General features: G+C 40.3%; 1 protein-coding gene and 1 pseudogene across 4 annotated transcripts in view; one reads left to right on the top strand and one right to left on the bottom strand.

The window, feature by feature from the left end:
* Nucleotides 1–4,123, top strand: part of LOC119890255 (multiple C2 and transmembrane domain-containing protein 2-like) — a 37,722-nt gene extending 33,599 nt beyond the window's left edge. For all 4 annotated transcript variants that reach the window (XM_038701429.1, XM_038701426.1, XM_038701428.1 and 1 more), the window contains 4 exons: nt 1,129–1,238; nt 1,529–1,638; nt 2,059–2,156; nt 3,099–4,123. In XM_038701429.1, coding sequence (XP_038557357.1) covers nt 1,129–1,238; nt 1,529–1,638; nt 2,059–2,156; nt 3,099–3,146 — 366 coding nt within the window. In that variant the 3' untranslated portion in view covers nt 3,147–4,123. The remainder of the gene's footprint in view (nt 1–1,128; nt 1,239–1,528; nt 1,639–2,058; nt 2,157–3,098) is intronic.
* Nucleotides 4,124–9,361: 5,238 nt separating this feature from the next.
* LOC119889897 lies at nt 9,362–11,110 on the bottom strand (annotated as a pseudogene).
* Nucleotides 11,111–15,044: the final 3,934 nt, after the last annotated feature.

Raw genomic sequence — 15,044 nt, 5'->3', positions numbered from 1 at the left:
TGGTTTAGTGCAGTGAGTAGGTTTGATGGATATTTGACAGAGGTGAAAGTACATTGATTGTTGCTGTGCATCTGCAATATCCCAGGTTTGATCCCCTCTTTTCCCAGGCTCGTGTCCAACATCTGGGTGGGGTGGCATTGAGCCAGCAATCACTCACAGTGTTTCTGAGAAGAAACTAACGGATGTCACAGAGATCACATAGTGACAAAGACCATGTCTTTGGCCAATAAACAGTTCCCCAGTAACCACCACTGCCACCCCACCGACCATCCCCACAGACCCCAGCTCATCTCTGTAGTCCTTTAACCCTCCTTCATTGTTTGATGTGAACATGTGGCTGTGTCTCTGTCTGAAGTCTGGCGCTCACTCCAGAGATCTTCAGAGAGTCTGGTCTCCTCTGTTTACTTTAAAGCCATCCTTCCCTCCTGGGATCAGGACAAGCCTGAGAACCTTGTCTCTTTCATAATGTGAAGTCCAGTCCCATTCTGAAGAGCTTTCACTTCAAAAAGCCACTTTCAAACTTGCTCTTAAAGAATCTGCCTTTACATTCACATTTCACTACTATCCACAGCGGCGATAAATGAGTCTGTTTCAGTGTTTGGGTGTCTTTCTCAGAGACACTAAGGTATTATTATTATTATTAAGTCTCGTAGGGATCAACCCTGTGGCCTTGTCCGGCCAGATAAAGCTGTAAAAGCTGTGTAGCTGAGCAGGAAATTTTTAGATTTTTTCAGTTTAGTTTTTCAGGGCCTTTTAGGGTAGAGACTACAATGGAGATATTTAGGATATTCACATTTCATCTACTTCAGCATAGCTCTGTTTTAATAAATCAGTATAATAAATCATACTTAACCCTTTTTATTTACATGGGTTATTATTTACAAGTTTTTTTAACCTGGAAGTATTTTGTGATAAACTTTCCCATTTACAAGGACAGTGTAAAATGGTTAACATGGTTTAATTTGTACTTTAGTTTGCTAATACACTAATATACTGCTGAAAATGATCTTCTCTCCCCATCAGTACATACCTAAATAGTGAGTAAGAGAAGAACTTTCTGTTGTGGATTTCTTTCTATCTTTCTTATGATTCTTCTGTCCATCCTGAATGGTTTCTTTTATGCTTTAGGAGTCGGAGAGAAGAGGGCTGATAGACAAAATCCACATGGTCCAAGAAACCATCATCACCCTACAAAACCTGCTGGACGAGATTGCCTGTTTTGGGGAGAGGATTAAAAAGTAAGAATTGAAGATCCATCGTAAATCACAGCTCACTACAGTTGAACATTTATGTGTATTTCAGCTGTAGGTGTATGAAATGATTATGATCACAGTATGAAATGTTATCCAACGAAGGTTAAAATCAAGGGCAACTGGACTTGGTTGATGGTGTTGATGACTTGGTATGAAATGTTGTAATTACATTATCCTGATTACTAAAAGTACTGTATTTATTTTATGTACAATCATTAACTTGAGGTGGAACAATAATTCTTCCTTGACACCCACTGATGTTTATGATCTGCCAGCACTTTCAACTGGTCCGTGCCGTTCCTGTCCAGCCTGGCTTTCCTGATCTTTGTCATTGCAACAGTCCTTACATACTACATCCCTGTACGCTACATAGTTTTAATATGGGGTGAGTCTCAAACACTGTTTATTATGCCATCATCACCCCATAAAATCCCTGTCCACTAACTATTCAAAGTTGCAGTCATGGTAAAAAATCTCCTTCCTCTCTTCTTATTTTGATTTCTTCTCTCAACATATTCCTGTTATCCATAATATATATAATTGTGGCTGCTGCATCTTCTTCCCCTGTATCTCTTCAATATTAGCAGCTTATAATGTTAGTGATGTTTGAATTAAAGTGTAATATATTGTTAAATGTATTGTCTAAGTGAAAGTAAAACAAGAAAAGGGCACATTCTGTCGTACTGGAAGCAATATTTCTTGGACAGCATGAGTCTCCTCTGCAAGTATTTGTTTGTGTGGAAACAAAGAGCACTGCCACAAGAGACTAGTGTTAATGATATGTTGGTGTGAATTTCTGTTTTAGGTATCAATAAATTCACCAAGAAATTACGGAACCCGTACAGCATTGACAACAATGAAGTGCTTGATTTCCTGACAAGGGTGCCTTCAGATGTGCAGAAGGTAAGCCCCTCTGGATCAGCCGGCCAGGAAGCCCAAAATCCCAGAGCCGGCTAGCTTTGCATTTTCCTAAAACAACTCCCAGGCATTCATCACTCTTGTCTGTATAATTAGCTTCATCTGTATAATTATGTAGCCCTGTATAATTTCTGTTGTGTTTTGGTCATGATACATCCCTGGTGGAGGTCTGCTGCTTAGCAGCTTTGCAGCGCAGGCTGTTCCCAGGCTGAGACAGGAGACGCTGCTGTTGGTGTCTCCTGTATGAACTCACCAGCCTCAGCACGGGCAGAATATCCGTACTGTATCTGCTGCAACTAATGTCAACCTCAAAGAGCCAAAATAGTTAGTAAATTTAGCTGGTTTTGTAGATTAATTCACACAACTTAAATAGTAAAGATAACCACACATTTCTCTACAAAAGTCTTCATCATGGTTGCAAGATTTTGCATTTATTGTCCAAAATGGCTTCCTTATGTACAAAATGTCACCTTTTGTAAGTATGAACGTTTCACATGAACTCTATTGCCTTCTTTCTTTTTTCCTGTCTCTCCTCTTCCGTTTGTGTTCTGCTGTACTGACCTCTTTTCTTCCTTTATTGCCTCTCTCTTCTCTGTTTTCTCTCTTTTTACCCGCTGTTGTCTCTCCTCCTCACTCTCTCTGTCTCTGCCCCTCTCTCTCTAAGCTATTTGACCCCATTTGCCTCCTCCCTCTCCTTCTTCAATGCCCTTGGGCCTCTGGGTGTAGCGACGATGACTCTGTAGTTTCTCCGCTGACCACTGATATTCTGTCTATAAAAGACTGTGGTCGTCCTGCTCAGTAGTGGAAATGCTTCGTCAGACAGTGCCTCAGTTTGCAATAGTAATTAAATAAAAGCACTGCAAGATTAATAGCTTCACACTTTAGTTGCTCCGTGAATAAAATTACTCTGGTTCTGATTCCCTGCAGGTTCAGTACAGTGAGATGAGAGGCAGCAGGAAGAAGAAAATCTTGTAGAATGTAGGAGGATGGTGTGTAAATGGGACCCGATGCTGCTGTTTGTAGGCTTCCGACCAAAAAACTGTTTCCAGAGGATCTGTTGGAGGTCTGCAGAATCACACCTTTTAAGTCTTAATACACTATGGTGATACGCAGTTCAGCACCGCTCATATCGACCAGCACCGAAATACCCTTCAACCAAAGAAGTCCAGCGAGGATCCTGCAGAGATTACCACATATGTAACAGAGTTTACTAACTAAGTGTTTCTGGTGCACTTTGTAATATTATTTCCAAAGATTGTAGGTGTTTTGTAGTATGTACAGTTTATTCTTAAAGATAATGAATCAGGAGCTGCTTTATTTTATATTCCTGGCCCTGTGTCCTTTTTAAACAAGCTGATATGTTTGTATTACTCTGAATGTATATGTTTGGTATGTAAACACGTGTGTGTATATTTGCACACAATTAAGTAATTAAATAAATTTCATTATGGGCTGCTTTAAAAAGTATGAGTCGTCTTAAGGCATTTTCTTAGAAAATAGTGATATTTTTAAGTGCAAGATCTTTGTGGTTTTAATTATTAATGATGCATTTCAGGTAACAATTGCTTTTCCAAATTCCTTGCCTTTTATATTTCCATGTGCAGCAACATATCAAAAGGCAGAAGCAAATATTATGCATGATATTCTTTTGTTTCTTACATTTACCTTTGATGAAAATGGATAAAGAGGTATGTACATACAATGTTCACTGACTAATTGTACTTCAATATGACAATATCGACTTATTTTTACATGAAAAGTGCCTACATTTAGTTTTAGATTTTCACTCATCCTACATAGACGATTTTCTGTACTCTATGTTGCATTTTACTCTTTGCTTGTGAGTGGGATGGGGCCAGATCTGTACACACCTAGCTTTATTTATTAATGACATTCACTGATGAAGACCTTGTGTCTCATTTCTCACAGCAATAAATGCACACAATCACACAGTTGAGTATATTTTCTGCCTCAGCTCTTGACATCTCCTGCACGCCATATTCATCCTCTCCGTGCTCCTGTGCTGCAGGATTGTGGGCGTCTAACAGCACAATCTGTGAGCCCCCTCTCTTCATTAGGCTTTCATGAAGCGAGGCTGTGCAAGACCTCGCCGGCACCCGGGCTCCCCGCTGTGTTGATGGCCCTTGGGCGTCGCCACAAGCAGGAGGACCTTGGCGACCTCCTCTCAGCTGCTGCAATGAGATGCCTGCAGCCAGCATCCTATCAAGCACAGGAGCCAGACAAACCTCCGGTACCAGGCTGCACACCGCTCAGGAGCAGGAGGAGGATTTTAAAACCAGCCACAAGCAACAACAACAGCAGTAGCAATTTAGGGATTGGAGAATTGGAATAGTTAAGATGTTGGCGTTCAGAGTAATACCCTTGGATTTATGGCTTTTAAGTCAGAGCGCGTGGGCTCTCAGTCAAAAGCCTCTTCAATGAGAAATGAGTAAAATTAGAGAAAATCTGATCTCATGAAATACGCTAAGAATTCCATAATTTCTGTATCAAATGCTATACAAATGTATTAAATATGGATGTATTTCATGATTTAATTTGTTGAACTGTAACAAATTAAATCATCACTGTCAGAGTATAATTGATTTATATTAACACTGGATAGTTTGGGAAATACATGAAATAAACTAAATGTCCTTTCTTAGTGCATTATTCACATACTATCCTGCACAATGCTACGCCAAATAAAATAATTTGGTGATTTGTCCAATTGTCTTGAGGACAGTGGATGTGGAGAATGTGGCAGGCGACGACCTGTATATCTCCTCATCTAGTTATAATGTTGACTTAGGTATTCAATATTAATAACCCGCTGTCAAGGACACTGGAAGGACATCTCAATTTGACACTTATAGGCTCAGCATGAATATGTATAGGCAGGGAGATGCTTCAGAATTACCAAGTAAAATCCAGTTCACACGTGGGGACTAATGTGATGTGGCACATGCATTCAGATGAGCCACAAATACAGCGGCTGATCGGTCTCAAAAGACTTGTTATAACTCAATATTAGACCTGACAACGCTCAGCTGTGTCCCAGTGTGTGTGTGCAGTCAGAGGCACTGCATGTAAAGCTCTGTAGAGGGTGTGAATGTCCATTATTCTCCATTAACAGTCTTTATTAACACATTAATAACTACATGCAGCATGGACCATTGTGTGTTTGTGTGGAGATGGGATGGAGGGGTCTAATGGGCAACATATAGTGTTCAACTGGTTCCCAACATAAATCATTGCCAGTGAGCAAACTGCAGCGCAGCAGGAAGCTGGTGGCTCACTTTGTCTCTCTGTTTCTATAACAGTTCACCTTCAAACTCTGGCTGCTGGTGGAAACTGTATGAGCACTGGATTCTAAGTATGATTATATACAAATGTTCATGAAAGAAAGGTATAGAGCATGGCATAAAAGCACAGATATGGTTAACCTTCACACTGAAAGCTGATTGATTCCAATCAAAACGCAGTTCAGATCAGGGTGCAGTAAAGGAAGATATTCACTTGCTTGCAGAATGTCAGGATCATCTGTGGTTATGTCTTTCTGTTTCCAAACTATCACTCATAAGAGATGTATAATTATTATGAAATTGTACTGATAATGAGAATCATAATCATGCTTTTGACCTCTCATTAGCAACTGTAAAGTTGCTAATGGGTTTTTACAACTGCAGGGTTGGAATGAGAATGATCTTCTCCTCTAACCCATGGCAAGAAAGCAAATAATTTCCCAAGGTGTCTGACTATGTCTGTAGACTTCTAACTTAGTCAACTAAATTTATTGTCTACAGCCCTACAGCACTGGATACATTTCAACTAAACATTTACCTACATAAATACAAAATGGAAGGTTTTGTAACCAAATCACGACAGGAACATTACTCTGTACTAGAAATAATCACACCAGAAGACAGACACCCCTCGGAGCTAATTTAACTAACTATGTAGGCTTTTAAAAATCAAACTTAATTAAAATATTTTAGATTTTTGAACACTTACCACAATTGTTTTATCCTCGTTCAACAATCATTACTTTAAGTAATGAGCGTGATTTTGACCATGTGGACAGCTCACGTGCCCCACCACAACCACCACCACCACCACCACCACTCCCCATAGTGTTAACAATCCTTCAGGGAGTCTGGGTCCAGGTAAATCACAGACACAGTGTGTACTAGCTGGGCTGCTGCCCAGAGGCTGTGGGGCGACTGTGTTGTCCCGGCGCAGGCCAACATCAAAGCCCTTGATCCAGAAGAGCCTGAGGCTGTGAAACAGCCCTGACTGACAGAGGAGATACTGAATGATTTTCTGAGACACCATCACACTGATATAAGATAAGCTGGGTTTTGTTGGTGTTTTGTTTTACTTTCTGTATCTGCATTAGAATGTTGTAGGACTTATAGAAAAGCTAAATAAAATGTTTTGTTGTTTTATCTTTAAGGACAAGACTGGCAAAAATATATATTTTGGTTATTATCCACAAATCCCTGAAAATATCAAAGCCCACTCACAATACTTTTGTATTGTCATTGGCTCTCAGTCTCAAACACATTTGTTCCTACTGAAGATGTACATTTAGCAAAATCTTAAAAGCACACTTTCAGTTTTAAAAAAATCCTAAAAGAGCTGGGCACTGTAGTTTGTAGTAAAAATTATACAAACAGGAGTAAATATAACACATTTGTTGGGGAGTATTTTTAGCTGTGGATAAATACGCATTTGATCCTAATGTAGTCCTATCAGATGAACTCAAGTACACCTTTATCTATGCTACCAGACGCTACCTACCGTGTTCCAAAGGTGTTCATTTAAATATAAACTGGATATCTAAAATGGACACTGTTGACACTGTCATGGAGGAGAGGAGGAGTGGAAGAGGACTCCAGTGGCAACCTATGAAGCTCTGGTGAACTCCATGCCCAAGAGGGTTAAGTCAGTGCTGGAAAATAATGGTGGCCCCACAAAATATTGACACGTTGGGCCCAATGTGAACGTTTTCATTTAGGGTTGTACTCACTTTTGTTGGCAGCAGTCTAGATATTAATGGCTGTGTGATGTGTTATTTTGAGTGGACAGCCAATTTAAACTGTTATACAAGCTGTACACTCACTACTTTACATTGTAGCAAAGTGTCATTTCTTTCAGTGTTGTCACATGAAAAGATATAATCATATATTTACAAAAATGTGATGGGTGTACTCACTTCTGTGAGATACTATTTAACCATTTATCCATGTTTAGCTAACATGTATCCATGTACTTTTAGTAAACTACTTACCCATTTATCCATAACATTTAGCTGTTTAACCATTTATCTACTATTACATTTAGCTGACTATTTAACCACTTATCCATTATGTTTAGCTAGGGTAACCATGTGTCCTCAGTCAGCATTCATTGCATGCATTTTTGCAGTGCTTTGACCTTTCTCTTTAGGTCCCGCCATATTGCGCCTCATCAGTGAAAAATACTAAAACACAGTGCTTGCAGTGGACCGATACGCACCAGTACGCAGTACCAGCACTTCTACATTTTACTCCTTGGCACACCAGGACTTTTTCTTGCTTACCGGCACTTCTCACAAGCTGCCATTACTCTTTCCTAGCTGCTCCACCGGTGGAGATGGAATATGGAGAAGATTGGGTGCTTTTACCTAAATACTTTTTACCATTTATCCATAACGTTCAACTATTTAACCACTTATCTATTACTTTTAGCTAGGGTGGCCATTTGTACTCTTTTTCCCAGAACTGTCCTCTCTTTGGGACCTAAAAAATGCGTTTTTTCTAAATTTCTAAATCGCCCAAGATATCCAAAATACGGCTTTTGCTTTCTACAATCGGCATTCATTTTGTGCATTTTCTCTTTAGGTCCCGCCTTCTCGCATGCCACTGTTTGTCAGTCATGTAGTCCTGCACATCCTTCACGTACATTGGTCAAACTGCATCTCAATCATTATCAATCCTTATATACTGACACTTCTCCTAAACTCCTGCTACTCTTCTCTGCCCTCTCCCACGCCAGAGACAGAGTGGGGAGATCAGGTGCTTTTTTATCCAAGCGTGGGCATAAAGTTGCTCATCAGTGTCACTTCTTGTGAACCGACCAATCTCAGCCTGCATATGAGGGAAATTATATAAAGGTTGGCCTGCTACAGCAAGCTTTTGAAATGTTGAACTCGTTCTGCATGAATGGTTTTGATTATTGACAAGTTAGCACTTAGCATTAACAAATTAGACCACCATGTAGACCATTTAATGAATCTGTGTGAAGCAGAATTCATGACCTGCAAAATTGGTTCGTACGTGTCAGTGTCAAATAAATGACCCCACATGTAGGCCCTATTAAAGTTCAATAACATACTGTAGTTGCATGGTCACTCCCACCCTATTAACCACATACACATTTCCACTGTACCACAAATGACTTGAATCCCCATCAGTCCCAACCTTCCACCAACTGCAGGTGTCCGTCTGCCTCCTGCCCCCACAGTCCTCTATTTTCAAAGTCAAAATATGATCACATTACTTTTAACAATTTATCAATTATATTTAGCTAACTACTTAACCATTTATCCATTATGTTTAGCTTGCTTTACATTTAGCTAACTATTTAACCATTTATCCATTACTTTTAGCTAACAATTTTACAATTTTATATTATGTTTAGCTATTAGGCATTTAGCCATTACTTTGAGTTAACTATTTAACATTTATCCACTATGTTTAGTTAACTATTTAACCATTTATCCATTATATTTACCTAACTATTTAACCACTTATCCATTACATTTAGTTAACCATTTAACCATTTTATCCATTATGTTTGACTATTTAACCACTTTAGCTAACTGTTTCAACCATTCACTACCTTCTTCTAATGAACGTAGCCTATAGTGTGGGCCTGCCAAACAGAAACTATAAATAAAAATTACTAAAATACCATAACCAATAATAATTATACCACATGTTATTCATGCATTACAATTATTGTATTACATTATAATCTCCTACAGGTGTGTTTTATACGTAGAAATAGATAAATGACAAACTTATTTTTATTACACACAGTTTTAAAGGTTTCACAGATGAAATTGACTTAGTTTCTTCTGTCTACTTATTAAATAGGTATGTCATAACAGAAACTTGTTTACTTAATGATAACTTTGATCTGCATTGTTATAAGCAGCTGTAAAACATGTTGATCCTGATGATGTCCCAGTTAGACAGGCCATTAATCTGGCCGTTTGGGAAGTTGGGGTTGAGGATGTTGGTGATGGTGGTCTTTCCCATTCATGGAGAAGGCTGTTTTTCCATAATGCTTAAAGGAGGATAGTCGTAGAGAGTGTTCAGGTTGTTGGTGGCCTGCATGCTGAAGTTGTAGGCCCTCTGTGGGTCGATATTCTCCCAGCTGATCCTGACGTAGGAGTCGCGGTCGGTCCTGGTATGTTTGTGCAGGAAACCCAGAGCGTGTCTCGTGCTGGATGACGCCATAGTAGAGGCAGCCTTGGCAGTTGAGAAATAGCACCTGTGCACCTCCCACTCTGCCAAAAGAGGACAAACATGAAGCTTGGTTCTCGATGCTGATGTAGACAGTCTCATTCTGATGGGGACAAAGCAAACGCAGGTTTTGCCTTGGAGTTATCTTCAGGGTTGGTCTGGAGGCTGTGGAGGTTCTGTGAAGAGCTGCTGTGAAGACACAGACAAACCTAGTTTTTAGACCTAGAATCTAATCCCCCAAACGTTTCTTTATCCATTTTGTCTTCTTTATGCACATGTGCCACGTTGCTTCTTAGCTATACTAAGCTTAAATGGTTTTATTTATTGTTTTCTTTCTGTTACAAATGGTTTTTATGCAACCTTTACCAAAGTATATATGTTAAAATTACATGTGACCCAAATACAGTTTCTTCACTCTCTGATGACCTGCGTAATTGAAATCCCCTGTGTGTCTTTTATGACAAGCTGTTAAAGTTGTGGCAAAGCAGCGTGTCCCTCTGTGAGGATGATAGACGGCCTATTGAAACTCTTGCATATGTAGAGGATGTTAATAGGTTCCTGTGGGACATGTTGCTTTGGCTGTGCCCAAGACAGCTCTCTAGTCAAAAAATGAATACTAAATTTTATGAAACAGTCCAAGCTATTGTACAATCATCATGGCTGCCTGTCCATCAGGGACACTCAGAGGGTATACCAGTAACATTTGTTTACTGATGCATGCTAAAATATTATGTATTTTCATTGAATTTGTATTCTATTAGTTTGATGCAACTTTAGCACCTTAATTTCTTTCAAGTGTACTTTTTTTCCTTTATGTTTTCTTCATTTAAAAAATGAATGTGCAATACGCCCAGCTCTTGAAAACAGCTCATTCTATAATATAGTTTAAAACAATGAGACATTGTCATATATTGGTTTAACTGTGTACCCAATATGTGATGTGTGTTCTCTTGTCTCATGAAAATATCGACTCCAATTTGTTCAATTTAATTATAACACATAAACCTACTACACCTCTCTTGAATCCTGGACTCATATAAAGTGTAAAGATGAATTGTGAAAAGAATGTGTGTTTTCTCTCAACCCCCCCGCCGCCCCCCAATCTCATCAGGCACCGTGATTAAGGTTTGGCATTGGTGATTGTGCTGTCTTTTTGGAGAGATATTTCAGCTGCATTTCTGACACTCTGAAAGGAGAGGAAGATAAAGGAGGCGTCAGGGAAAAAACTCCTTCCCGTTGTGTGAGTCCTAGAGAGGGCCTTGAACCCTGCCATTCATGCCTTTCTCTCCATCAGCTGAGTCTAATTGCCAGAGAGGACAGGAGACCCCAGGCCCGATCGTTCCTTATCCTCTTTAGCGCTTTCAGGCGAGTGAAAGGCGAGCTTCTGCTTTTGATCTTTTCTCTGATTCGCTTTTTCTTCTCTGTCATCCCTACCATCCTCTCCTCAGGAGTGACACCAGCTCCTTTCACTGCCTGCCCCCGTCTCCATCTGCCCAAAATAATGACCAAGGCCCAGGCATTATTAAACAGAGGTGGAGAAGGGAGGTCAGCACTGGGAGAGGGAGGTCTGGATGGGGACTCCAAACTCGTCTAAGGAGGGGTGCCCCTATTCCAAATCTACTCCGTAGCCTCTCTGTGTTCCCCTAGATTCATCCCTTACAGTTTTCATGGCATTAGCTTGGAGAAAGCCCATTCTTTAATGGACCACAGACGTGAAGGCTCGTCCTTTCCCAGAGATGCAGCTACAATAAGACCCCAGGCTGCTTGAAACAATGGAGCCTGTGTGATCTCTCAGCCAGATTCAGGATGAGACGATGCCTTGCTTGCCAGTCCCATGGGAGGGTAGACCCAGTGGTCATTGTTGACAGCTAATGGACAGCATCTTTCCACTGGCAGGCCCCCCTGCAGACTGTGTCATTTTAGGGTTGCTTAATAACAACACTCGGACTGGACCAGCTGAGGAATTCTATCAAGAACAGCAGTTTGTTTGCAGATGAAAATCATTCCCCTCACAAATCTCAAAAGCTAACACTGGGGGGTGATTGTATGAATGCAGGCGGCGAGCAAAGACAGCATTCAGAGAGGGAAATTCAATATAACTTATATAAAGAGAAACTGGTCATGTGTCTGAAAAGACCAGAATTAGAATCACTTAATTCAGCTGGAACAATAAAATCACAGGCATTTGTTTTTCTTAAACCAGAGCAGAGACATACTGACAGTTAATAATAGCGCCATACATGCTGACATACAAGGTGCAGGACAATGTAAGACATCATGAAGAAAAGACTCTTCATACTACAGCTATTACTCAATTGCATGTTCATTCCACATAGCCATCATCTCTTTGGCAGATGCTCTAGGTTTCCATAGGGATGACGTACAAGCTGTCCCAGTGTATACTATACGCATTGCTATAAAAAAGGGAACACGTAATTATCACAGTATAACATCATGTCAACTAAACTGCAGTTAGGAAGAATAAGCAATTATGAATCATTATCACTTGTTTTGGTGCAAATGAAAGTGACAACAGGTGCACTGGAGAGGCAACAGCAAGATTGTTCTGCCACTGGTGCCCAAATCTCTTCACAGATGAGGGCAGGTTCAATATGCGGCATCATTTCTGTATAGCCAAAATCTCAATGAAGCAGAAAACAGCCATAGGTTTTGCAATCAGCATCCCCAATATATAATGTTTGTGGATACTCATCAGTAATAAAGCTATATGTCTGTCTTTTACAGAAACATTTACTTGGTTTGTAAATTACAAGACGTGCTCTTTGATTGTCCTCCATGTCTTTACTCTGAGCAGAAAATCTTTTCCAAACAATTATACATTTGTTCCTGTATCTATTTCACTTAGTCACACCGGTGGTCTAAAAGTAAGCCATGTCTGTGAAGGGCAACTGGACTTGCATTCAAGAGGGTTCTTCAGTTCTGGAACTGGTTCCAGTTCCGGTTTCTGAACTGATGGATGAGATCCATGTATCCTCAAGCAAGTCCAGTTGCCTTGGAAAAGTAAGCCACTAGTGGATTATAAAGCACTCTAAAAGACAAAAATGGAAACTACTTTACTGGGATCATACTGGTCAAAATGATCAAAGTTTTTTAAAGGGGCTAAATGTAGATTTTATTGAAATGAATCACTATTATATGGTACAAAGCACATGTGCACAAAACTTTGCTTTGAGTGTACAGCCGGAGTGTACAGAATCTGTATTTTGGCACAGACGTGCTCTGAGCAAAATGCAAATGCAGCATGCTAACATGCTTGCAATGACTATCTTAATGTTCTGCAGTGGGTTACTAAAATTGGTCGCACCATGATTACTTGGGGCATAACCTAAGTCATTTAGACATAGAGTCATAGCTGAGGCAAGTGGCCAATCAACAATCAAAGATAGAGGTTCATCATCATATCAATAAATTAGGTCTCTACGGGATTACTATGGTGCAAAATGACATGCAATTAATGAAAAAATTATGCTGTGGGCAGAAAATGACCATTAGTGAGTAGCCGATAAATCTGTGACACTTTATGATGTGACTTATCTCCGTGGTGCAAAGGCTTTTATTTCAGTAATGTGTAAAAAATTGCGTTATAATTAGGCTAAGTTTGTGCAACAGGCTGCTGGTGTTTAGCAAGTGTAACCTTTATCACGTTGACCATCAGAGTTTAACGTGTTAGCATGCTTACGTTTGCTCATTTTTACTAAACTTGATAATGGCGCAAGATGAAAAGTCAGTGGATCAGCAAGTTATAACAATTAATCCTGAATGGGGCAAGTGTGGGGAATGTGTGTTTGCCCATATTTCATTGCAATCCATTAAATAATTAATGAGAGATTTTAAACAAAAATCACATACATCAACCTATGACACTGGAGGAAAAATCAGGGTATCACCAAAGTCAGTAGGATTCATCCTCTGGGGACCATGAATGTGTTAAGAACATTGCAGGACTTTCACCCATGAGGGGTGTGAAGCCAACCTACGGACGTAAGTCAGCATACTTACTTTAAACCAAACCAAGATCTTTTCCCAATCCTAACCGAGTAGTTTGGTGCCTAAACCTAACCAAACCTACCATGATGACAAAGACCTGACAAAGGTCAGCTCACTTCATCCTTTCCTGCGTGTCCAAAACTCATTAAATGAGCTATCGATGAAAAGCTTGAAGTGCATATACATGACACGCGAATGTCCGGCGTGCTATTTAAACACAATCCCGTGATGCCACGTTGGAGTTACAGGTCTAGATTTACAAACATCACAGCTACATAGTAGATCATACATAGATCATAAACAAAAACCAAACCATTGGGACACCCTGGAAATACCTCCTGGAAATGTCTCTCTGAGTTGAGAAAGAGAAACTTAGAGCAGTCTTATCTAATTTACTGTCAAGTGCTGAAGGCAGTAAGAGTTTATTTCATGTGCTGCCTGCTGGAGAGGAAAAACAGTTGTATTTTTCTTTCTGTACTTGTTGTTGTTATAGTTGCTGCTGTAGTTTTCTCCATTTAATTTTTTATGTGTAGTGGTGAGCAGCTCAGGCCTGAGTGTGATGGATCCTGGAGTGTGGGAGGAGGAGAGGAGATGGAGGGAGGGAGGAAAAGGGCAGAGTATTAGGTCAGACTGATAGAGATGTCAGCACTGCTTCAGTAATCTTGTGACGCCTAAGAGAGCGGCAGGGGGAAAAAAGGGAGGGAACAGGACGGCTGAAAGACCAGCGGCTTGGTGACAGCAGAAGCAAAGACCACCCCAACAACAGCAGCAGGGGGTGCTGAGAGGTGAGGGAGGGCTGGGATGGGGTTGGAGGGTGCGGTGGGAGGGGTGGGGTGGGGGTGGAGGGGTGTGAGGAGCGAAGCCGGAGGGGGAAGCTGATCTTCAGTTACACATTATAGCTGATAGTTAACCCCCCTCCTCTCAGCAGTGTGTTAGAAAGAGAGTGAGTGGTGAGCCAGTTATCAGCGCAGTGGAGGATTTAAGCCTTGTCTACCTCATTTAACATCTCCAGCAGGCTGGAGTTGTTTCTTGTTGTGCCAAATGCAATGTACCTAATGAAAAACACTAGTACACACATTGATAGGGACTTCACTGGAGATCCTTAAAAATTATTAAAAATGGCTTTGACCTTTCTTGGATACTGCCTTTCTGACTTTTGGCTTGCTTAATATCTATACCACGAATTTGAAAATATTTCATTAAATTAATAGTTTTTATACAGCATCCCTCTACAGATGCTTATACACAATGCCTTGCTTTCCTAATACACACACACACACACACACACACACACACACACACAGTCACTACATTGCCTATGTCATGTGCTTTCATAAACATTAATTCTACCAAC

This window comes from Micropterus salmoides, unplaced genomic scaffold (genome assembly GCF_014851395.1).
Source record: "Micropterus salmoides isolate LMB-PRFRI ecotype aquatic unplaced genomic scaffold, ASM1485139v1 Ms_hic_scaffold_6, whole genome shotgun sequence".
Lineage (NCBI taxonomy): Eukaryota > Metazoa > Chordata > Actinopteri > Centrarchiformes > Centrarchidae > Micropterus > Micropterus salmoides.
This window is presented reverse-complemented; position numbering and strand designations above follow the sequence as displayed.